This window comes from Scatophagus argus, chromosome 4, assembly GCF_020382885.2.
Source record: "Scatophagus argus isolate fScaArg1 chromosome 4, fScaArg1.pri, whole genome shotgun sequence".
Lineage (NCBI taxonomy): Eukaryota > Metazoa > Chordata > Actinopteri > Scatophagidae > Scatophagus > Scatophagus argus.
The window spans coordinates 19570882-19597371 of NC_058496.1; the positions used below are offsets into that span (position 1 = coordinate 19570882).

The window sequence follows — 26490 nt, forward strand, 5'->3', positions numbered from 1 at the left end:
CAAAACACATATATCCAAAGGCTAACTTACAGTGGCAGACATGGCTTTATACAGCATAATTCTGTTCCTTGAACGGTAGGTATTTTCATATTTCCTGCTGCAAAATCTAATTCTGTTGTTGCAGGCTGATGTGAAATTGTCACATAATAAGTTCTGACATTGTACTGATTTTCACGATTAGTTTGGATTTGGAGTAATTGCATTAATCTTACAGTAACAATATATATATCTAATATATCAAGATAAATATTTTCACATCAAATGTAGTATACAGTAAATACAGATAAATTATTTCCTCTCTTACTGCGGCTATTTACATCATACAAATAAACAAATAAGTATAGTATTTATTGTATTATTCAATGTAAAATCTGTCAAAATGCACTAATTTAAAAGCAGACCCAATTGCACTGACTGGATAAGACTCATTTCAGCCAGTCAGCTTGTCCACAGCTGTCAGTCTGAGCCATCTTATACTGTCTGTGGGTCAGCACTGGCTGCATGGTGGAGTTCGCCCACACCTAGTTGTGCCTTGTTCCGTCAGCAAGACATCGAGTCTTCATAACGTGGTCTCGCTGCTCATGTCTCGAGGGCGGTGGTGGTCAATGTCCGAGTCGTAGTCTGATTCCATCTCGATCTTGACCTGCGGTACGGGGCAGGCCGCCGCTCGGCCCATAGGCATGGCCGGAGACGACGGGCAGGAGATCTTCAGGTGGAGGGTTATGCTGAGGAAGGGCAAGCTCCAGTTACCATACACACCCACGGCCAAAAACACTAAGGGAGTCGGGGAGGACGGAAGGGAGGGTGGAGGTGCTCACCCATGTGGCATCATGACCCCAGCCAAACACAGTAGCAGTTCATATCAGAGATGATGAACAAGAGAAACCAGACTAATGAGTGAAATGAGCTGCTGTAGTGGTTGTTTGTGGCCACAAAGCCAAATGGTTGGACTGGAACTGGTGACTGGCAGAGAGAATTTTGAACCTTGGAAACGTTTTATACCAAGAATCAGTTTGTAAACCTTTACTCAAATAGAGACATTTATCACACTCCAATGGACAGCAAAGCTCGAGCCACAGTTTCTATTCTTGTCGGACAGTATTTTAACAGAGGAGCAGGTCATCCGTTTCATTGCCAAATAAACTATGAAGGAAGGGTTCTGACACCAAAAGTGAATAAAGGACCTTTATCTTATCAAGAAAATGTAATGACTCAATGACTACATTTTATTAGAAGAACAAATCTTTTTCTAAATTATATTAATTAATAATTAATGAATATTAATTTTCAGTGGCTCACAAATTAAACTACAGTTTTGTTTTGACTTTCAACTATACCTTTTGCACTGTACATGTCAGTACATGCCTGTACAAAACCTTATTAGGAAGCCGTAGCATTTTTTTTTTTTTTTTAAAAGTGCCGTCACAATTGGGTTTGGAAGGCTTGGTGACCCAAATGCATTCAAAGTGTTTCAGTCAAAGAAAATCACCTAGTGTAATTTTCTTGATGTATGTTCACAGTCGACAGCATCTCGCAAAGCTTTATATAAATCAATTCCAAACCATGCCTCTTTCAAAGCAATGCAGACATGATGGGCAATTTTAAAATTGCTTATCTCCCACAAAGGTTAAAAAAAAAAACAAAAACAACCAAACAAAAAAATAAATAAATAAACAGAGCAAAGGTCACTAGAAAGAGTCTCATCAACTGCACTTGCAAATGCATCCACTTTCGCTGAAACCACAGTGGCTCCACACAGGTGGGGAGAGTTCAGAAAGCATAAAGCTCGGGTCAGCCTACAGTTCACATGCAGGTGTGAGCATCGCAGATTGAGCACATGGAGGAAAAAGAAACAACCAAAACAATGATGTTTGTTGCATGTGGATGATTATGCATACAAGCTGGGCTACAATAAATGTGTCACATGTTCTTGATATACAACTTCATATCCCATACATTATGTTTTATTAATCTATTTTAATTCTGCCTGTTGTTCTAATGAAGGACCCTAACCAGTGGCTTTGAGACACAGAGGAAGCTATTCAGTTTAGATTTCAGGTGGGCAGCCTTCCCACTCCCTGCCTTTCAGGAGTTTTCAAAACTAACAGTCAGTGTAGAAGTACAGTATAGTTACTTATTGTGTACAACAGACAACACAGTGAATATGTTTGAGACATTTAGCACATAGCACAGGAAGAGTAGCAGGAGGATTACACATTTTTTAAAAAAAAAATTACAATGATCTGCATTGCCTTAAAGTGCATGGAGAGGAGAGTGAGCCCGAACATGATAGGAAACCAGACTATGAGGACAGTGTAAGTAATCTGTATGTGGACGCACATGGCAACCCGCGTCACTGTGTTTGTAATTTACATTTATTCCAAACATCTGGAAATGAGTGAGGGAATGACTAAAGATGAAGTACTGAAGGGCATTTCCTTGTAAGAGGACATGCAGTAAAACAAACTGATTTGGAAGTACAGAACACAATACACAATAGAACTAACAGGTTGTTTGTCATGGGAAAAGCTATTAGAAGCACTGTAATATAATGCAAATGCAAAACAACATCATAATATAATAAGAGACTACTTTCAAGCTACTGTGTCAAGGCCAGTATTTGACAGATGTCAAATTAAAATAACAAGTTAAAGTTATAGTCATTAAGGTAAAAAAGGGTTTTGAGAAACCATTCAACTATTCTGTCCATACTTTTGGCCAGACTTTTAAAGGACCAGTTCACCCAAATAAAAAAAAACATATCACGATTTACCTTTAGTTGTATGTAACCATGCAGAAAGTTTTGAGTTTTAGTTGCCTGGATCTGTCTCATAGATAGATTGACATAGATAGACGCTGTGACTGTCTGTCAAGTGATATAGAAGCCATACCAACAGAGTAATAGAGCGGCTTCTTTCCTCAGGCTGTGAGATTCCTCTACTCATCCCTCTCCAACATAAAAAAATGTTTTTCTTGTCCAGCATAAAGGGACTGCAATTCGCATATCATCATTTGTGGCCGTATGTTGTACAATGTGAAATAAGTGAACATCCATCCATTTTCTATACCGCTTATCCGTCAGGGTCGCGGGGGAGCTGGAGCCTATCCCAGCTGACTACGGACGAGAGGCGGGGTTCACCCTGGACTGGTCACCAGTCAATCGCAGGGCCATAAGTGAACATTCAACGCTGAATGGAATTTAGTTTGTTGTGCTCACATTGTAGAACATATGTACATATTTAAATTCAACAGCAATTACTGTGAGGAAACATCCCCAGTGAAAATTATGTGTGTATGTGTATTCTATAGCACAACAGGACAAGGAGACACATTGTATTTCTTCATTAATGAGAGCACCACAAACAAAATCCCATCACCTCCACTGTATTAGGGTGGAGACAGAAATAACTAACATCTCAGGTAAAGGGAAGCCTGTGAACAACTTCTGCCAGTCAGCTCGGGGCTGCTGCTTCACTCTTATGGCGTACTCTGCCACATATATTCACAAGTATTATATTAAATATGATGGTGCACTTGAGCCATAAATGTTCTGTAGCTCATTTACTGCCATGCCTGACACTTGCTTGATGTGGCATTTCAAAACCTCAGCCTGAAAACGACTTCACTTGAGCTGAAACTCTCTATTACAAAGTACCACAACAGGTAAGGGAGAAAATATATCTTCTTCTTGCAATTATTTGTGAACTGATCCTTTAATTTTTATAAATCTACAGTGTATGACTAAATTTTGGGTCCACAATAGGTACCTGTCTATGTCTGTGTAATGGAGGATGTGTGTGTGTGTGTGTGTGTGTGTTACAGAGCGCTGTGTGTAGCAGCAGCTTGGCAGTATGCCCCCCACTGAGACTGTACAACATCAGGATAGACGAGGTCTTTGTAGGGGATGTGCAGTTTGAGGACACAGTACCTGCGATCCAAGTCAGAGTCTGAGCTGGGCGAGTGGTTGGAGTAGGTATGAGGCTTGTCCTGTGGACATGATACAAATCAGAAACTTGTGTCATGATCCATCATTCCAGCAGGGGGCAGCAGAATGTCAAGTTTCTCACCTCTTCCTCGCTGTTGTCTGGTTTGGGCTTCCTCTTCTCCTTCTCCTTGCCCTTCTTCTTGTCATCATCCTTCTTCTTCTTCTCTTTCTCAGGCAGGAGGTCGTCCAACCAGGCCAGGTCATGCTGGGAGAAGACCATGTCCAGCATCTTGCGGACAACCATCAGGCCCAGGATCTGAAAGGTTCCACACAGAGAAACACTGACACACATGCTTCATTTTAACTCTCATTAACATTTATGTCCAGGTAATGGTCTGAATAGGATTTAGCTGGATGGCATTTGCAAAAGACATTAAGACAAATCACTGGTATATATTGTATAAATCAGATAGCTTCCTCTCTTAACATTTATACTTTTGAAGTTGGTATTAAATCTCTTTACAATTACTAACATCCTAACAATGAGTTCTGACCTGGGTATTTTGTGGAAAAATAGTATTTTTTTGCATGCATTTTCTGAGCAAATGATATCAGATTACCTGATGGTACAGGATACATGTTAAAACCTTGCATTGAAAGGGTTCAAAACAGCAACTCTTTCTACAACCCTAATACAACAAGCTCAGAATTCATCAAAAGCTGTGTTGCACATGGGTTTTTTTTATGTCACATACCATAACTGGGAAGATGATGGCCAAGAAGGTGGATTTGAGGATCCAGAGCACAGCCAGACATGTGATCTGGACGAGTGTGAAGAGGTGTACCTTCCTCAGAGGAACGTGACGGAGGTAGGAGAAGTCGGGCTGGTGCTTGGACGGCATCATGTACAACTTAATCCTGTCCCAGAACTTTGTGGGAGAATGACAGAAGGTGGCATATGGAAGAAAAGGGCAAAAAGTTCTGAGCGGCACAGGTTAATAACATGCAGACCTACATGAATGATTAATTTCAAATTATTTCGGAGGACCCGTATGCACCACAGCTCATCTTGCCTGTGCAGTGAGTTGAAGGAAGGTTATAGAGAAGCACCTGCTCTAGTTACAGGTTTTTCAACACCTCTAAATGCATCTGAAATTGTAATTGTTACTCCAGGTATTGGTTATTATGAGGAGACACCTGGACATCAGAAACATACACTGACACATACAGTCCAGCCATCCACAGATGCAGCTTGTCTATCTATCTATCTATCTATCTATCTATCTATCTATCTATCTATCTATCTATCTATCTATCTATCTATCTATCTATCTATCTATCTATCTATCTATCTATCTATCTATCTATCTATCTATCTATCTATCTATCTATCTATCTATCTATCTATCTATCTACATTCCACATAATTTACACTTTTAGAAAATTTGGGAGCTTCTAACAAATCTCCCAGAGTTTTATTTTCCCATGTGATTGTGTTGTCTCTGCAGTCTGTGAGGACACTTGTTTGGTTATTTTAAATAAGCTGTTTCCTGTCTGCCATTAAAAATGCAAAAACTAAGATGTTCATCCACAGTAACTTATTAACAGCTGGTGCACAGCTTACCTGGATCCCATTGAGGGAAGCTACACCCATGTAGAGGAAGACACCGTACAGCACAGGCATAGGGATGAACTACAAGCAGCAGGAAGAAAACATGTCATTATGGTCATTGTAGATGTTACATTGCCAAAATAGGTAGTGATTTATGGAGCTGCAAAGTGTCCAATATCAAATAAATGAATGAATAGATAAGAAATAAGCTGAAACTTAATTCAGCTATTCTATTCTAATGTGGTACACACATTTTATTCAATTAAATTTTGATGCCACAGTTTTGACTTGCACTGGTTTGGTCTTACAGTGTATCCAGAAAGTATTCACACCGCTTTGCTTTTTGCAGCAATTTTGATTTTGTTATGTTACAGTCTCATTCCAAAATGGTTCCAAATTCATTTTTTCACTCAAAATTCTACACAAAATACCCCATAATGACAAAGTGAAACAAGTCTGCTTGAATTCTTTTGTAAATGTATTAAAAATAAAAAACAAAAATATAACATGTACATAAGTATTCACACCCTGTGATCAATACTTTGTTGAAGCTCCTTTGGCAGCAATTACGGCCTTTTTGAGTATGATCCTATAAGCTTGGCACACTTATTTTTGGGCAGTTTCTCCCACTCTTCAATGCAGGACCTCTCAAGCTCCATCAGGAGGGATGGGGAGCGTTGGTGCAAAGCCATTTTCAGATCTCTCCAGAGATGCTCAATAGAGTTCAAGTCTGGGCTCTGGCTGGGCCACTCAAGGACATTCACAGAGTTGTCCTGAAGCTTCTCCTTGGTGATGTTGGCTGTATGCTTAGGGTTGTTGTCCTGTTGGAAGATAAACCTTCGCCCCAATCTGAGGTCCAGTGCACTCTGGAGCAGGTTGTCAGCAAGAATGTCTCTGTACATTGTTGCAGTCATCTTTCCTTCAACCCTTACTAGTCTCCCAGTTCCTGCTGCTGCAAAACATCCCCACAGCATGGTGCTACCACCACCATGCTTCACAGCAGGAATGGCCAATAGGTTGGCCTGGCTTCCTCCAGACATGACACTTGTCATTCATGCCAAAGAGCTCAATCTTTTTTTATCAGACCAGAGAATTTAGTTTCTCATGGTCTGAGAGTCCTTCATGTGCCTTTTGGCAAACTCCAGTCGGGCTTTCATTTTACTGAGGAGTGCCTTCTGTCAGGCCACTCAAACATACAGGCCTGATTGGTGGAGTGCTGCTGCTGCTGAAATGGTTGTCCTTCTTGAAGATTCTCCCCAGGGCAGCAGGGTGAGGACAGCTGACGCCAACAGGCTTGATAAGCTCATCAGGAGAGCTGGCTCTGTCCTGGGAGTGGAACTGCAGTCTCTGGCAGAGGTGTCTCAGCAGAGGATTCTGAGGAAACTGCTCAACATCCTAAACAACAAGTCACACCCCCTGCATGCCACACTGGAATCCTACCACAGCACCTTCAGTTGTACACTGAAATCACCAAGGTGCTCCACAGAACTCTTTAATTCATCCCTTTTACCCACATAGGACAATAACAGTCTATCCTGCACTACAGTTAATACTTTAAGATTGTATCTGCACCTTATCAGTTGCCATTCTTGCACTTTATCTGCCGTTATGCACCTTATCTTCCGTTATCTATCTATATCTCATGTATATACTATATACTCTGTTATTTATTTATATATTATTATGATTTGTGGGGAAATTACTTTCTACTTTTGTATCTTCTTTGATTGCAACCCTGGCTCAACAATTTCCTGTGGGATCAATAAAGTTCTTATCTTATCTTATCTTATCTTATCTTATCTTATCTTATCTTATCTTATCTCATCTTTCCACAGAGCAACGCTGGACTGCTTGGTCACCTCCTTGACTAAGGCTTTTCTACTCCGATCACTCAGTTTAGTTGGGCAGCCAGCTCTAGAAAGAGTCCTGGTGCTTCCAAACCTCTTCTACTTAGGGATTATGGAGGTCACTGTGCTCTTTGGGACTTTTAATGCAGCAGATAATCTTTCTGTACCCTTCCCCAGGTCTGTGCCTCAACACAATCCTGCCTCGGAGGTCTACAGACCATTCCTTTGGCTTCATGGCTTGGTTTGTGCTCTGTCAACTGTGGGGGCTTATACAGACAGGTGTGTGCCTTTCCAAATCATGCCCAATCAACTGAATTTACGTCAGATAAACTCAACTCAAGTTGTAAAAACCTCTGAAGGATGACCAACGGAAATAGGATGCACCTGAGCTCAGTTTTGAGTGTCATGACAAAGGGTGTGAATACTACTATGTACATGTTATAATTTTGCTTTTTTATTTTTAATAAATTTGCAAAAAATTCAAGCAAACTTGTTTCACTTTGTCATTATGGGGTATTTTGTGTAGAATTTTGAGGAAAAAAATTAATTTAATCCATTTTGGAATAAGACTGTAACATAACAAAATGTGGAAAAAAGCAAAGCAGTGTGAATACTTTCTGGATGTACTGTATATATACATAGCATAGAGGATAAACTTGACCATGAACAGAATTTGTTCAGATTTAATCCTGTTGGTTTAAAGTGGTGAATACTCAGAATTTACATGCTCTTGCCCTCCATTATAAGCTTGATTATAAGCAATAGAAAATGGCACACTGAACAAAGCAGCGTATTGTTCATCCTGGACAAAAAAACAGAACAAACACCTTTGATTCATCCACCGTGTACGTCATACCTTAAGTACAGGAGCGAGGAAGATGGATACTCCAGTAAGAGCAAACACCAAAATGCCTGTGATTCTTTGTTCTCTGTATATTGGACATTGATGACATACACACAAGAGACTGTCAAGTCAATTTCAAAAGGTTTCTCTCTATTTCAAACACACAAGACCTAGCACAGTGTTTCTCTCATACTGTGATATTACTAGTGGTAGCCAAGATTAAGGATTAAGCTGCAGTTTTCTTTTTATTTCTGTGGGTTGTGTTTTTTATTATACTCAGGCACCAACCTGACCCCGAGGAACTGAGGCTGCTCTCCAGGAGCACTTGACTCACTCTCCATCTTCAGTGAGTCAATGTGGGCGATGGAGATGACTGTGGCGGCGACGTACCAGGGCAGGCCCATGAAGGAGCAGGCGGCCATTAGGATGCCCACCCACAACAGATCCAGGTGATAGCCACAGCCTTTCTGTCAGGGAAATCAGACACATATCCTAAACAATAAGACACAGAATAAGAGCTTCTCTGTGTTGAATGTGGTCATGTGGGAGTTTTTTTTTTAAGTAAAAATAATAACTAATTAATAGCCAAATAATAATAAAAAAAAATAACTACATTATTTCAGAGGTGGCAACATACAACGATACCATTCTATAAAAATGATGAAATATCTGTATCATCCATAAAGATGAAACCAGAGAACTAAAATGCAAGTTTTCTGTCTTATTGCTACTTGAAAGTGATGTATAGCAATAGCGCACCTACCTTAAGTTTGTTCTCCTTGCGATTAACAATGACTGCGCTGATCTGCTGGTCCATGAAGATGAGGATAGTGACAAGGAGGGCAGGGACAAAGCTGGCCACATAAACCCACCAAGGGTTCTTACCAAATGGCATCACCAGCCAGCCACGATCTGGCCTAGTTGGCTAGTGGGACATTGGAAGTGGCAGATTTTATTTCCACAACAAAGAAGCAGTTCATTTCCACAGTAGTATATGGACATTTTAGAAATCATTATGTGACATTTTCAATCAGGATCTGAAACATTTGACATTTTTGGGAAATACTCTAATTTGCTTTGTGGCAATAAGTTAGACAAGAAAATATATATATTTCATATCTGTCCTTTCAGTATGACACGGGAAGCAGGGCAAAGCATTTACAGCCTGGCTTTATTAGGTATAACTGATCTAAACTAATGCAATCTAATACAGCAACTCAGCCATACATTTAGATAAACTCACAGTGACTACATAAATCCAGGAAATGACTGTTCCCAACCAAGAAATTGTGCAGCAATACCGCCTTAAAACCACAAGCAAGATATTTAGAGGTGCTGGCACTAAGTCTGCCACTAACAATTATTTTCCCTATTGATTAATCTGATTTTCTTATTTTCGGCTTCCTAGAGCTCCCCCAAGTGATGTCATTAAATTTATTTGTTTCTTTTGTCCAACCAGCAGTCTAAAACACTTTATTTACTATCATAAATGAAACATGAAACAAAGAAAGGCAACAAATCTTAACATTTAGAAAGCTGGAACCAGCAAATGTTTTTCTTGAAAAGTGACATGAAACAATTAAATAGATTAACAGAATAGATGACGGTAATTTTTCTTTCCATAGATGAATGACAAATAGTTCCATCTCTATCTGATTTTGTTTTTTACCCTTGAGAAAGTGAGGTTAGCAGTTTCCCTGTTTTCAATGTTTGTGCTAAGATAAGCTGCCTCCAGGGCAAAGTTTCATATTTAATGAACAGACATGAGAGTGACATTGATCTTCTCATGAAATTCTCTGCAAGAAAGTGAATTAATGTATTTCCCAAAAACTGTGACATGTTTTGCTTCAGTTTCCACTGTCAAACACTCTGCCAGAGCAGCTAATTGTTTAAAATAGTTATCTTATTTCTTTCTATTTCAAAAACAAATAAATAAAAAAAGCAGAGTTTGACAAAACTGGCTTTACCTTAAATTCTGTGGGCACAATTAGCTTGGGAGTTTTGAGTCCCATCATCATATCGAGCCCCACAAACGTCATGATGGACATGAAGATAGAGAAGTCACTGATGAGTTTCCTCAACTGGTGCCGCAGACAGAGAGAAGCAAAACAGTTCAAATGAGGAAAAAAAAGAGATGCTTCTCTGCAGAACTGAAAGCAGAGCTGAGGTCTAACAGGAGGCGACCCGTAAATACAGAAAATGATGAACTGTGCCTGGCTTGAGTGAAAATATAATCTTTTCTACCTGAAAAAAACAAAGTGGGCTATTTAAAGTCATCTGAAAGGTATCCTGAGGAGTTTGACCACTATTAACACCGCAGAGCATTGTTTTAATGAAAAGGTCCCGTGTACGACTACAAGGACGTAAATGCATATGCACAAGCTTAAGGAAAAACACCTTACATGTTCCTGATGTTTTACTGATCGACTATCAGTGGCAGAAACAGAAAAGAAGCACAGTAGTGCAATACAAAGAAGCATGAATACAAACACTGCACAATTTAAAATTTAAGAAAAGCTCCTGGAAATGTTTCATGAGGAAGCAGACGTTTGTTAACCTGAAGGATGCACACAGCAAGAATTTGCAAGAGCCACTTGAGCTAACAGTTGTTACTAAAGTAAAGTAAACTAAACTAAAACAAACTGCATGCAACATTGTCATGGCATCTCAACTTACTAAGAAATTTGTCAATGTTTTTTCCATTCCCTTATTAATTTTGGCATAATTTGGCATAGCGGCTTATACAGTTCAGCTGTGCCATGGGGTCCTCATGTAGGTCACTTTCCAAGAGAACTTCTAAGAGTGTAACATCACCAGCTGCATAACTTTCTCTTGATTAAGATGACCGTCGCAACACCTTGACCTTCTGTCTGTGGACCACTTTTCCTCAGTAAGATGTAACCTCATGTCAAACCATTCACTCTTCATTTCTATCACGGCACAGCACAGCCCTGATGGCATACTGTTGGCAGCTGTAGTAATATTCTCTAATTGTTTTGGTTTTGGTCACCTAATATCACTGGCGACACTGCTAAATGTGTTATGTTTTTGTTTGATTTTGACAGCAGGATTTGCAGTTTTTTGCTAAGAAAAGAGATGAAGAGGAAGCCTCACAAAGCAATTTGCATTGATTATGCTAATTATCAAATTCTTATGAACAGGTGGTCAAAATGAGCAATTTACAACAAGCTTGTGCAGTCCCGATGGTTTAGTGAGTCCAACTTGGAACACTGTGAACATACCTTTAGTTTGTTGACAGGAGGGCTGCTCAGAGTTACTTTATTGGATTTTAATTTATTCTACAAAACATTTTCTAAGTTTGTTTTGTGAATTTGAAAAGATGTATAAAAAAAATCTGTCACCTTGGTGGGGAAGTAGCGGCTGAACTTGAACTTCTTGAGGGAGACGGTCATGGAGTAAGTGCCAAAGAAGAGGATGAAGGACATGAGGGCCAGATCAGGGACGTACTTGCAGGACTTTCCCACCAGAGAGCCTCCGTACTTCAGACACTCCTTCTTGCTCAGCTGGCTCCAGTCCAGAGCTGTGACATTCAACTGGGATGGTGGGTGGCAGTGGTGGGGAGACAGGACAGTATGAAGAGATGAAGAGATGAAGATGAAAACATAGAGGAAAATGTAAACAAAGACAGTAAAAATTGTCAACATGGATGCAAAGTTCAAATGGAGGGGAGTGAGAAAGGATGATGGGATGGATGGTGATAAACAAACAAAGGAGAGAAAGAGGAGAGCAAAGCGACCTGTTTGTCAGACAGAGTTGATACTAACAATGTTGTCATGTGGACTTTCAAACACCACCTGTAGTTCATTCTGGAAAAAGCTGAAGTGTTACTGACCCTACAAATAATGCACCAAAATAGAGTCACAAACGAAAATTAAATGAAAACAAGTACTTACCCCAGAGACACTAGAGCTGTTATCTGGCATTGGAACTAAACCATTGAAGATCATTTCAGCCACTGTTTATGAATAGAAGAGAGACAGGCAGAGACAGGGAGGTAATGAGACAGAAAATGAAGGGGGGGGGGGGGGGGGGGGGGGGGGGGGGGAGTCAGGAGGAAAACAGAAGGGAAAGAAAAAGAAAACGCAAAACATAATGAGAATCCAGCTGCTGGACATTGCAGAGAACACTCCGAGGCCCATGCAGGCAAACAAAGAGGTACTCACTTGCAAGAAACGGCAGCCAAATTGTTTGTGCATGGTGAAAACAAACAAGAGACAAATCAGTTACAGAAATCAGTGTCTGCACAAATGACTCGAAAACACTACGTCATCAAAAAAATACCAAGCAGATTAGTACAAGAATTTGTGGGAATGAAGGAATCTAACTTAAATTTCTTTTTGAATATTAAACCAGGAAACCCTACAAACAACAGTTAATGATGGCAATTGGCCAATAATGATTAAAGAATTGAACGTAATGAATGGCAAGTTTCATAGTGTAAAAATCAAAAAGTTCTTGTCAGTCTAAGAGGCACCTGTGTGAGGTATATGACTTTATGAACTCAAAGAAGCTCATCATGTCTGTAAACACTGATGGTGACACTGTAAGACTCCAGCTTCATCAGTGTTGGTCCAGTCAGGACAAACCTATGCTTTTCCATGTTTAACCCATCAACAGCTTCTCCTGCACAGTTCAGTTCTGTGTGTGTGTGTGTAGATATATATATATATATATATATATATATATATATATACATACATATATGTATGAGGATGTTTTAGACTGACACTTGAGCAGTCATTGATTGTCATTAATTTTACTTCATTGCATGACTGAACTTGCAGAGACTTGAAAACTTGAATCAGACTTATTTTTCTTGATAACAATAAATATAGCAATAATAATATATCTTATTTAGGTTGAACTGCTCTTTAAGAAAATTACTGGAGTTCTTTTTTCTACAAAAAAACAACCCCAGTTCCAAAAAATCGGAGACTCTGTGTGCAACGTGAATAAAAATAAAATGCCACCTCTTGTAAACGAAGCGTGTTTATGGACAAGTGCTCCTGAGCCCATGTGGTAATATCCTGTATACAGCTGTGTATCCGACAAAATGGTGAACCTCATGCCATCTGTGCCTGTGAACAACTGCAACTGAGCCTTTCGAGTTTGCCCCTTTCAGACCCAATCATGACCCTATCACCTGTTACCAATGACCCTGTTTACCTGTGGAATGTTCCAAACAGGTGCTTTTTGAACAGTACACAACTTTCCCAGTCTTTTGATGGCCCTGCCCAAACTGGTTTGAAACTCTTGCTGGAATTGCATTCAGGATAAGCATATAGTTACAAAAATGAATGACGTTAACGAGGTAAAACGTTATCTATACTGTTTTTGTACTGTTTTCGATTGAGTAAATGTCAAAAAGCGAATTATCACATTCTCTTTTATGTTTTTTTCAGTGTCTTAATTTTTTTGGAATCTTAAGTGAAGAAGGGTAATAAAGGGATTTCTATTTTGAATACACGTGCTGTTACTTCTCTACCACCTGGGAGTGGAGTCAGCCTACTGAAGCCCAAAAGGACCACATGTAGCCACAATGGCTCCTTGTGAATAATCCCTCAGTATCTCCCTGCCAAGGGGTGAACTCACTCGGATCTGGGGCCAGGCATTCGCACTTGTAGGTGGTGACGTAGTCAGGCTTGAAGTCGGTGTTGATGGGGTAATATTTGAAGGAGCCCACCATCTTTTTGATGGCATCAGAGATGAAGATGAAGGAGATGAGGCTGGAGAAGCCCTCCTCAGTGAAGCGCGTCATGTACTTGATGATGAAACTGGCATCCGTAGCTACCAGGATAAAACACTGCAGACAGGAGTGGATGCCGATCCACAGACGCAGCTCCATGTAATCTATATTGTTGTTCCTTTAGGAGTAACAAGTCAGAGAAGCATCATGGATGCACACAAACATATCCAGTGCTGTACTTTGGAAATACAATTTGTAATTATAAAGGGAACATACATACAAAGTAAAAAAGATTCCACAAATGCAGTATCTAGTTCTAACTAAGTTTGACCTTCAATCAAAATGCTCTTGGGGTTCATATTTATTAGAATGCAGTAATTAGACTGGGCATTTCTCAGATTGGCAGCAACAGCGACTAATTCTTTGCCCATAGAAATGCAATTTGTTATCTTTAAACTTTTAACGGGCTTGAGATCAAAGATCTGAACTCAATTAGACTCTTGCCTATTTTCATCTTTATAAAGTAACCAGCAAATTAATGTGAAAGCCTTTTGTTCACCTCGCAATACAGACCACCAGTAAATGTATTTTAAATTTAAGGCTGAAGGGAATAAAAGCCAAACTTGATAGCTGCTACAAGAGTATTATTTTAAAACAAATCTGTTCACTCTCGCTACAGTTGAAGGGGTCATACACCATGCTGCAGAGATTTACTTGTGTTTCTACAATGCAATTATCAAATAATCCTCGAATTGATATTAAGGTATTCACACTGCAGTCTTCCCACAGCCAGATCATTAGATTCAAAAGAAGCTCACTTGCTGAATTCAAATAGGAGTTTTTCAAAGATGAGTATGGGTCCAGTAGAACTGAGGATGATGAGGGGCTGACCACTGAAGAGACAGAAGACAGTACCAGCTAAAGCCGTGCCTAGGAAACTCTCCATCACACCCTGTTGGAAGACAAAAGCAGAAACAGAGTGAGAAGACAGGGAGGAACTGCTGTGGAATGAGACTGCCAGGCCAAGTTGATGGGAAACGAAAATGCAGTATGTGTGTGTGTGTGTGTGTTAGTGGCTGCTGTGTGAGTGAGTGTATCAGACATTAACAATGGGTCAAGATGCTGTATTTCAACTTGACAGGAAAGGAAGTAAATATCAATCAAGGCACTTGATTGACCTGAAATGATTCCAGTGTGCATGTGTGTGTGCGAATGTGTATTTTGTTTTGTGTTGGTGCAAAAGGCATTGATGCACAAATGAAAAAAAAGGGAGACTTGATCTGATTTAAAACCACAAGGAGCTAAAAATACTCTGACCTCTGTGCAATGGATCCCAAGACTAATTTATAAAGCCGGGACAATCTTTGGGAAGGAGATGTTCATATTGGAGAGACATCACTGTTTAAGACTGAGCAGTCAAATTAAATCAATGATAATGTCTTGAAGTTTTTCTCAGTTCTTCAAATACGCAAACACATTGGGATGAGTGACTTGCCGCAGTAGATATTATTCAATTCAGGACAAACAAAATTAAAAGCAGGAAAACAGTGTCATTTTATGACAAACTAGCTCTGCAAATGCTGTAAATATGTTTCATCTAACCTGATAAATATGACACACAAATTACACTTGAACTTCCTGAGCTGACACCAGATGATTTTAATCTACTGCTGCTACTTGTCTGTGTTTATTATTGGTTTACTGTAGACTTCCAAGCCATCTCTAATGTGACTGTGACTTGGCAGCAATAATAATAAAATGTAGGAATGCTTTAGCACTGAACACTTCTGTGCATCATAGACACCCAGACATAGAGTTAAAGATCAAGCATCCACAACCAATATGTACTGATTCTTTAAAAAAAAATGATTTTACACATGTGAATTGTATTGTATTGTACAATAGATATGAAGCTAGAGCGAGCAGCTGATTAACATATTAGTTGATTAGTTCAGGTAGAATACAGTCAGCTACCGTTAGCTCAGCTAGCCATGAAGCTAGTGACCCTATAGCTGACTGGGTTGTGCCTGGACTACAACATAGGATCATCAGGAGCGGACAAAAATGGAGTGTAGAGTCAGAATATTTACACACCTTACTCGATGAGTTTAGGATTTATTTTGACCAAACCAGAGATGATTGTGTAAAAGTCAAACCAAGATTTTTATTTCATTTATTTGTCATTTGAATTAAAGTGTTTTACAATGAGTCAACAAAACAATTAAGCAAAAGCTAGAGATACACTTTGCTGCAGTATATACAGGACCTTCTCTGTTTAAAGTGCATATCTAGTTGATAAACCTGAGTTTCCTGACCTTGGCACTCTGTTTTACCTGGTAGTTATCAGTAGCATCTCCCAGCAGGCCACCAAAGGTGATAGCATTGGTAATGCAGCCCAAGTAGATGAAGAGCACAGCAGAGATGGACTGAATGTGGAAACCCTCATAGAAATCACTAGGCAGCCATGGCAATTTCCGCTTTATGTCCAGGCACAGACCACCACAGAATCTAATGTACACAGACAGACAGAGTAGTCTGAATGCTTCACATTTTCCACTTCTCAGCTGAACACAAATATCTTCCGTTAAAGCAGGACAGTGAAGACCATCTCCCATGTAAAAGCACAAACCATATTTAAATCTTATTTCACCTACAGTCCCTGTTGTAGAACAAAACCAGGGGTGGAACATTTGATTGTGTTGGTTATGTTGTTTTAGGCACAGCTGAAACTGGTGGGTCAACAGTACCTATTTGACCAGATTAATCTTTGTATCCTCAGCTAAAGTGCTCATTAGGGAACATCTGCATCTTTCGAGGAGGTGCATTTGTATCCAAGTCATTTTCCTGCTTTGGCAAATTTTGATTAATTCATATTCAAATTTCTGTTCCACCTCCCAGAGTCAGGGTAAATTTGATCCAGACCTCTCAGCAGCCTGCTATGTGACCTGAACTACCCACCGTCCGGTGAAGGCAAGCTCCTCGCCGAGCTCATGTTGCTCTGGCATCTCCTCATCCTGAGCCAGGCCTCCTCCTCCTCCAGCTGTACCATTCATCTGCCCCAGCTCGTTTAAGGAAAACACAGATTTTCTGTAGGAAAAATACATATAGGAGTAGGCTGGTATTCAAATCATTAATTTATGTTTATTTAAGTCAGAGGCTTTTCCATCCTGCAAGCACTGACCACTGCTTTCTGACATGGAGGTGCTATTGCACCCTGCATGAAGCTCTAACCTCACAAGGTTTTAATTCAAACCATTTATCTCCTGCCAGGCTTAACCTTTGACAGAACAAGTTGATTTTGGTTCATACAATTGTTGCAGGCAAAATGCTCTTTGTGCCACAGACAAAGAAGCCCAGAGCTTAATCAGCATTACTGAAGTGGATGGTAAAACTCTAACCTCTTGTCAGCTGAGGGGACTTTCTTGGGCGGCTCAATGCGGATTTTCGGATCCCATTCTCCAGGTGGAAGCACAATCACCTCATCTAAAAACTCATCTATGCCTGCGATGAGGTCCTCCCGATCTCTGGCCTTGTAGGCTACATCACTGAAGAGCTGGGAAGGGGGTCGGGTGATAAGAAAGAGGATTTGACCATATCAGTTAGCTTTTATTATGGCGATAGAGATCAGTATGTACTGCTGTAGTAACTGAGATTTGACTTGCATTTCCAATCTTTTCTGATGATGTCTGGAGACTTGTTAAGCATAAATTTTAAAAATTATATTGACATTTTGAACCCAGTGGAATTACATTCAAAAACAACTGCCAGTCAGTAACTAATCATGCCCTAGAAACATTGTGAGTCAAGTGTACAGGAGCATAATGTAGAAGGGAAAAAAATCAAAGGGTTGATTCTAATTGGCAATGACTGGCCCAGGGCACTGGTCCAGTTCTAGTTTTATAAATGGTGACTGCAGACTGCACAGACCGCAGGTCAATAGGACTGTAAACAAAAAAACAAAACAAAACAAAAAATATATCAGAGTTAAACTTTTTGAAATTAAATGATTAAATGCTGCAGATATCGGCAACTTGGGAGACAATTTTCTTTCCTGAAGAGTGGTATGTTCTTCACCCCCCAATCAGTGCTGCAGTATAGAGCTTTCTAGCAGCTACTATGTGGGCACAGCAGAAGTGAAATGAGCACAGGAATAAACCCAGTAAGCACTCTGTCTTTGAATAGATGAGGAGACATTAGATGGGTGCCAGAGCATAATTGGCAATCATCTACCGAGGATCGCTTGCAGTGAGGTGAGATGTTGCAGAGCCCAAAGGATAGACAACACCCGGCTACAGCCACAGCCGGTTCACCCTACTGCTGCTGTCTTGCAGCAATACAGAAGTATCCACTACTGACTACAGAGCAGGTTCTTTCCTCAGACTATGAGACTCCTCAGTTCATCCTTCACACTGCTCCATGAATAAATCACATGGAAACTAACACTGAAATTGCACATAATGTACACATACTGTATATATTGTTTAATTTTATTTTTATTCTATCTAATTGTGTTCTTATTTACATATTTGCATATTTATGTTGCAGCATGAAGGAGCTACAACTCATTGTAGTCATTGTGTAACTGTCACGTGTTGTAAAATGACAATAAACGAATCTTGAAATCTTGATACAGTCATGTCAAAACAACCTACAGCCATACTGGCGGCTCTTTGGAGCCGTATGTAAGTTAAATTCTAACATGATCATAATCACACTGCTAAGATGTTTAGCGAGTACATCATCTTGGCTTCGCATATTAACGTTTGCTAAATTGCTCTAAGTACAGCTGAGGCTGATGGGAATGTCATTACTTGTCATGAACCAAAAATGTTGGACAAATTAATATTTTGACCTGATGATTGTGCTTTATAGAGAGTTAAGGGATAACCAAAGTCATCACTACACTTATTTCAGTTCATTCTGAATGCCGACAGCTGCAGAGAAATTTCACTCAAAACCATAACTGTCATTTGCTGGTGGTGCTACAATGAAACGTTTTGCTACAACAGAATAAGCTGTTTAAAAACAACATATCAAATTATGAAAATGCTGTGCTCCTCAATCTGACCTGCCTTAGATAGGGGAGATTTAACTCTGTTAAACCACCGAATGATAATGGAGTAATGGAGGTCAACCTAAGAATCCTAACCACCAACCTTACTGTTTTTGTTCATGGCTGGGGAACACACCGTTTTTCTGCATAACTGTGGCTCTTGCCAGGACTTAAACAAGCTCAATTTAAAATAACTGCCCATTATTTCTTTGCTATTTGCCTCTGCTATTAAAGTAGCACATTTGGCTCTCTGTTTTGTGATATGGGAAGCCATTCAAACAAGTAAAATCTTATTCAGGACTGAAAATAACACTCTCATTAGTGAACCATGGGTGATTCATTATCCCAATAGAAACCCTGCTCCTGACTGATGCTTAACAATCAGCATCACTTCCAGATGTAATTACAACACAATAGCAGGGTATCCCAGCGGATCGACAGGCTAAAGCACGTCACATACATTTTAGCTTCAACTCCAGCTCGCAGCCTTTGCAGGAAATAACACTTTCTGTTCACTCAGGCAGTATCTGTATGCGTTGTCTAATAAAGAAGAAATGTGACAGGAACATTGTCAAAATACAGCGACAGACACTTACATCATCCACCATTAAGGTTGCAATGGCTCTGCCGATCTCATTATAGGACTTGGCCTTTCCTTGTGGTCCCAAAAGAATAAACAGGAATCTGTATAGCGATAAGACAAATGTGAGGCATGTGCTGGGATGGCAGGATCATATGGGGAGGGCTTTGCTGTGTGAGGATAAACAAGCAAAAGACACTGCAGGTCTTTTTACCTTGTTGGAACAGGTACCTCAGTCAGACCTCCTAGTGTTGTAGCTTGGGCCAGGCGGACGAAGGCTACGAAGGGTTTGTTGAGGAAATCCACTTCGCCCACCAAGACGTTGGATGCCTCTGCATCTCTGGGAATCTTCTTCATGAATTTGTTTTTTAGCTACAGGTAACATGGGGAGACATCATATTTTTATTTTTTATTATTTTGTATTATTTTGTATTTTGTATTTTATTATATTAGACAAATATTTAGTCTAATATTTGCTAACGTTTCAGAGTTTGAATTATATGTGTTCTATGTAGATGTTTTTAGAGCTGAAATAATTGGAAAATGAACTGCAAACCATTTATATCATAAAGTAATTGAAAAAAACTGTGGTTACAGATTTTGCTGTTTTTCTGTGTCATAAGTGATAGTATAGTGAATACGCTGCAGGAATAAAACAAGCAGGTACTGGGGATAGTGAGGATATTCCCTTGTTTATTGTGATTTCATAGAAAGAATGATTAACTGAGAAAATAAATGATTAAAATAATTAATTGATCATGAAAATAACTGTCAGTTGCAGCACTACAAATATTTATTCTTTAAGTATTTATTGCAGCATGGACAGATCTCCCAACAGGGATCATTAAAATTTCTCCTTCCTATCATTTGTTACTTAACCTGCCAGACTAGTCTGGAAGGATGTTGATAAATCAGAAGATTTTTGCAGCATAACAACCCTGTCTTTTTCCACGAGCATCCAACTTCAAGAAACAACAATTCGAGAGAGAAAAACAAATGTAGACACAGCTGTCACTGTGAGAAGGATAGCAAGCTACCTGACCTGTCTGATTGCATGTAAAGGTGTTGCAGGAAATTGGATGGCAGCACAATAACACTCAATAATGGTAAGCCTTGCCAATGACCCACAGCCCCAATCTGTGGCTACATGTGAGGGCTAAGCACGCGGACAGGACAATGAGATCCATCTTTTTTCCGGTGTCAGTTCAATATTGACAGAGACAATGTGGCACACAAACACACACAGTAACAAACTATCACTTGTCCATTGTCGCGCGTGACCTACTGTAGGCCTGTGAATACAATCTGAACATCATGCCAACCACTCATAACCAAGGTAGTTGGAACTGGAACAACCAACACTCGTCCTCACAGTTGCACTAGCAAATAAAGTTCATAGCCCAAATCTAACACTTCTAAACAAAAACAAATTCTCATTCATTTATTCTTCTTTATTAGTCATAGCTGTGAATGACACTTCAATCCTGACCTGTTTGTATCAAAGCCCAGCTGCGTAATCCAAGCACCAATAGCAAAGTATGCGTCACTGGGTTTAAGCAGCATTACTGCATCAGCCCCACAAATACGTGAGTTATGTGTTTGCACGCTTCCTCTATCAGGAGCTGTCACCTTCACTGGCAATTGCAATGAAATATTGATGACACTTAGTACAAAGCTGGCTCTCACCACTCCACTGAAACATGAATTTAATACAACACAACACCTTACTGAGACATGCTATAGGTAACCTCACCAATAATGGAAAGCACCACAGTGGAAAATAAGGATACACACCAGAGATAGCTTCCATGCAGATAAAAAGACATTTTGCTTTTAGAAAAGATAGGAATTTGAATTTGGCCATAAAAACACACTCACTTTGAGGATATGTTGATTTTGAGGTTGTAAAAAACTCTTTTATAACCTCATTCAATATCGCTCTATAATGTCTAGTATGTAAGTATGTAAAAAGATGTGCAGAAGATTGAGTCACCTGATCCGTGCTCGGAGAATCAGCAATATCATTCATACTCCTGCTCTGGGCATGACCTGGAGCACAAAACAACAGCAACACAACAGTCATAAACATATTGTAGCATATGTAAAATAAGATTTTTAGATCCATTCAAACAAGGATAAACAGTAACTATAAATATATTTAGAGCTGTTCTGGCAAAGACAGAGTAAGGTAAAGAAATAAGACAGAAGGTAGAAACTCTTCTTTTGTCCTATGTTTCATATTGCTCGTATTAAAAACAATGAGCATGTCATGATACAGTATGCAAGGAGATGCATGACTTAGCAGATAGCGAGTAATTCCTCCAGATGGAAACTTGAGAATCAAGCAACAAAAAAAAAGAAGAAAAAAGAAATTTTCACTATAATGCAACAAACAAGTAGATACAAAAATGCTTAATTTTATTATTTAATGACAATGTGTTTAGCACTTCATTCCTGAAGCAGGTGAAGGTGATTTAACTACTTTGTCTAGTTTATCTTCAGGTGTAGCTTGTGAATTTTTCTTCAGGATAATAAGTCCAAAGGATCAGAAAATGAAAACAAATACTGAAGTTAGGTGCAAGTACCTCAAATTTGTACTTAAGTACAGTACTTTAATGTACTTAGTTACTTTCCACCACTGCTAACCAGACACTGTTAAACCTTTGAAAACACAAAGTAGGACATACAGACAGACTGACAGACAGATGTGTCTACAATGCATAGACATGCATGTGAACTGAACCTACAAGCTGTGAACCCGTGTGCAAACACTCACGAAGGCGGCCGTAGTTGGTAGACTGCTGTTTCATTCGGAGGTCCTCTGTGGATCGGTTAAAGTTGGCCATTGGCCCAGGACCTGGTCCACCTCGGGACCCTACATTTCGATCTGGCAAAGGAGGGTTAACAGAAACAGACACAAACAGTAACACAGCTGTCGGGGGTGATGCTTTATGATTTATCGAGCAGTACGTGCCCTGCCCGGATGAGATGAGGAAATGCTACAGCGGTAATTAACTCATCAAACTTTAATACATCCCCTGTGGAGGATATGAGCCTTGTTGACTGTAGGAGTGCGTTCATTCATTTACCAAGTGAGTCCAATATATGCATGATGCATTTCTCAGAAGGTGCAAAATTATTATTATTATTATCATTATTATTGCATGGGACCAGAATGGACCAGTCAGTAATAAATTAAAGAAATTGTACAATATATCTCCGTGTTACTTGATGTGTACGTGTGATGGTATGTCATTATACATGCTTTCAGCACTATGTAGTGCAATTAATCATATATAATTTAGACTAAAGAAGAAAAACAGCAGTGTTTGATAACTGACATGATAATTTGTTTGATAACTGACATGATAATTTGTCTGTGTTGTTGATCTGTTGATCAGAGGGGATCTTTTTTTTCTTATAGCCAGATGACCATTTCCAGTGGACACTTACTGGTGGAAGAGCTGGATTTGCCGATGTCCGCGAGCGAGCGGTGGATTGGCTTCTTGGTCTGGTGTCGATGTTTCCTCAGCAGGACAAAACTGATCTTCTCTCTCAGCTCAGGAGATATCAGGCCTTCTTCTATCTGTCTCTCAATAATGTCATCTGGAAAAGGGTACATTTAGATTTTACATGAGGACATGTAACACTGGGATCTATTATTCCAAATCTGCAGCAATCCCATGTTGTTTATAGAAAGTATAGACATATACAGTACTCTATACAGTCCTGTGGAGAACACATGACTAAAGTCAGTGCTGCTACTTCCTGGTTATTGACCTCAACTAAATATAGCAGAGAGCAGTTCATAATACAAAGTACATTTTAGAAAATGAACAAAATAGAACACACACAAAAATTCCACTTCACTACATATATACACCCTTTTGTGATGGTGTCAGACTACAATTTAGAACTGAAAGTTTAAGTAGCACTAAAGCACTGTGCTGGTTGATTTCTGTCCTGAGGAAGGGTCATGCACATCTCCAAGCTCCATAAGAGCAATAAACAGTGCGTATCTCACTATGAATGAAATAAATGCTGGAGAACCAGTCACTAACACTCTTAATGAGATAACAGTAAGAGTTTACCATATTAAGTGACTTGACAATTAACAAATACTGGTCGATTTTAGTTATTATCAGTTTAATAGAGAAATTAAATTAAATAAAGATCCAAACTCTTCAGCATTCATGTTTTGGCACATACACACACACACACACACACACACAAAAAGATGTGATACAGTCTCACGAGACGAAAGATGCGTGTTTCATGACACAAATGTAGCAAAATGTAATATCAAGACAACAACATCAAGAAGGGTAGAAACTGCATCGTACTGTATAGAGCTTTAGTTTAAACTACTTTTAGCTGTCTAATTTTACTGTAAATTGTGAAAGACTGTAAAGGCTGTCATTGATTTATTCTCTATTGACTTTTAAATTGATTTATTGACCAGTCCATAGCAATGCATCTGCAGCTTCCGTTTTGACATGTGTTGAGTAGCAATGGGAAAGCCGTATAAGCAAGAACAGCTAGATGGAGCATATGGTGGGAGGTTTGACCCCCAGCTCCAGCTACATGTCTGAGTGTCCTTGGGCAAGATACTGAACCCCAAATAGCTTCCAATGGCTCTTTCATCTGTGTACTGTTCACCATTGTGAACGGGTACATGCTGGTTTATGTTGTAAAGTGCGTTGAGCGGTTTGTAGGACTAGAAAAGCGTTGTAAATGCAGTCCATTTACTGAATTCTGAAGTGAAACGATCACAAGAGGAACTAAATTTTATCATTTTATCAAAATCTCACCAACTATCTGAGGCAGTGAGTAGCCTTCCAGGTCCAGCAGCACTGTTCCTGTCTGGAGACACGTCCTGAGCTCAAAAAGACTATGCAGGGAAAGCGTGGATACGTGCGGTTTGCTCCACCTTTCTCCTCCCTCCTCCACCTTCTCTTCAAACTTCACCCACCTGAAGGCAGCAGAACACGCAGAGAGAAAGAGCAGGTGAAGAATTAAAAAACAAAAACTGTTTGGCACTTCAGCCCTGCTGGTGGTACCCACTGCACAGTTGACATATGTGGTTTGAGGAGAAGGAATGTTTCCTACATTGCTAACGCACCATTTTATGAGTTGTCCTTGGTTTTCATACCAATAAAAACACAGGCTCTTCTTCAAACATCACATTTCGTCCGATGAGATATTAGCCACGCAATGCTTCCTTTCATATCTGCAGTCAGTGTTTTTGCAGCAGATCTTGTCAAAGGATGTAAAGAAAAAAGGTGGAACTAATAATATCCTAATGATGACTCCCTTACCTGGAACCCATGTGGAAATGTCTCAGCAATCCATGCCTTTGAGGCCATGTAGACATACAACTATTTTTCAAAACAAAAATTAAAGATATGTACAAATTTTCACATTTTGAAAAAGGATTGTGACTAGTGAAAAATGTAATTTGCCATTACAGTATTAGTAACTGCATATCAGGTATAGCCGACAAATCAGCAAAATATTTTGGATATGTCACCATTCTGACAAGTGGAAATTACAGTTTTGATGTCCAAACTACAATTCTTACTAGTTGTAAAAAGAACCTTAGGTATCTTAAATGTAACCGTTACTATTACAAATATAATTTTAGGTTGTTACAATTGTATTTAAGATATCTGAAATGCAATTGTATATCTGAAATGATATTCTTACCTACAATTCCATGCCAACATCAACATCAATACTTACATCTTTCCTAGTCACTAAATTTTAGATTTCTAGAATTCCATTTATGATATCTGCTATGTAAGAACAATTGTAGATATTACAATTTCCACCATTAAGAATTGAATTGCTGATATCTCAGAAAGAAAAAGAGTCAGAAATAATTAAAAGTTAGATATCATAGAGTAGATATTATTATAACTGCATCTCATCAAAATTACATTAGGGATATGTTGGCTTGGAATTCTAACTAGTCAGGAAGCAATTGTTGATATCTATAGTTGCCGCTTAAGTGTTAAAAAGGATTGCCATAGAGTTTTGGCCTCTTGTTCACACACAAACACTGTTTAGGTCTAATTGCAAGTTTACAATTTAAGATATTTTTAATAGTTTTGGATTATTTTCTTGAAGTGGAATAAGCTCAAAATTCTCAGAATGTTCTTCTATAATGTTGGACATATCTTTGTAGTAGATTTCATTGCCACCTACTGGCCCAGCATGCTTGTTTGAGCATTTGGATTTTTATGTTCCGGTGTGTGCAGAGATATTTCATAAAATGAAGGTCATGTGGCCATTTTTGAAAAAAATATCCATCTGCAAAATATCTGTATACTTGTGGGCAAGTACTGCAGCCAACACAATACTAAGACTCTGTATGAACAGCCATCCTCAATATTAACATTTACACCTGTGTTTAATAAATCAAAATGTCTGCCTTGACGATGGTCTAATCTTAATTCTTGTTCACAAGTTTCAAGATACAGTGTTGAGACATATCATAATTTGAACATGCTTCGCTTGACAGCCTGACACTGACATTTGTTGAGCAGCTATACAAACAAACATTTGTGTGTTCATGTGTTTGAGAGTGCAGTCATCCACCTGGCCGACTCCTTCCACTCTAGCTCGTCTCCATCTCGCTGTAGAGTGTCCATCTCAGTAAAGAGCGTTGGTGTGGGCATGTCATCATCTTCACTCAGGATGTAACGTAGCCGCTCTGCCGCTGGAGACACTTGATGGAAGAAAAGAATGTTTAAGATATTTTATACAAATGTCTACACTGCAACTTCTCTACAAGGCCTCAATATATAACCTTTCTTGCAAGGTCACGTCAAACTGACCTACTTATGAATGTAAATAGTAATCTCCGACATGAATCAATTCCTAGCTATAAATTTTAACTTTCACCTTGTATCCCCTTTCA

The 26490-nt window shown here is 39.3% G+C and overlaps 1 protein-coding gene and 1 long non-coding RNA gene across 2 annotated transcripts in view; one reads left to right on the forward strand and one right to left on the reverse strand.

The window, feature by feature from the left end:
- The window catches only part of LOC124057782, a 1110263-nt gene that overhangs the window by 90657 nt on the left and 993116 nt on the right, over nucleotides 1–26490 (forward strand). The window lies entirely within an intron of this gene.
- On the reverse strand, nucleotides 31–26263 carry slc4a5a (solute carrier family 4 member 5a). Its single transcript, XM_046386333.1, has 23 exons — nucleotides 26169–26263; nucleotides 24380–24540; nucleotides 23022–23174; nucleotides 22345–22455; nucleotides 21562–21617; nucleotides 19783–19940; nucleotides 19585–19672; nucleotides 17334–17488; nucleotides 16894–17022; nucleotides 16269–16443; nucleotides 14754–14887; nucleotides 13842–14113; nucleotides 12143–12204; nucleotides 11591–11782; nucleotides 10196–10309; nucleotides 8992–9153; nucleotides 8517–8695; nucleotides 8241–8313; nucleotides 5550–5618; nucleotides 4681–4854; nucleotides 4068–4241; nucleotides 3929–3987; nucleotides 31–725 (listed from the first exon to the last, which is right to left on the reverse strand). The coding sequence occupies exons 1-23, from the start codon at nucleotides 26246–26248 to the stop codon at nucleotides 560–562; spliced, it is 3096 nt and encodes a 1031-aa protein (XP_046242289.1). The 5' UTR covers nucleotides 26249–26263; the 3' UTR covers nucleotides 31–559.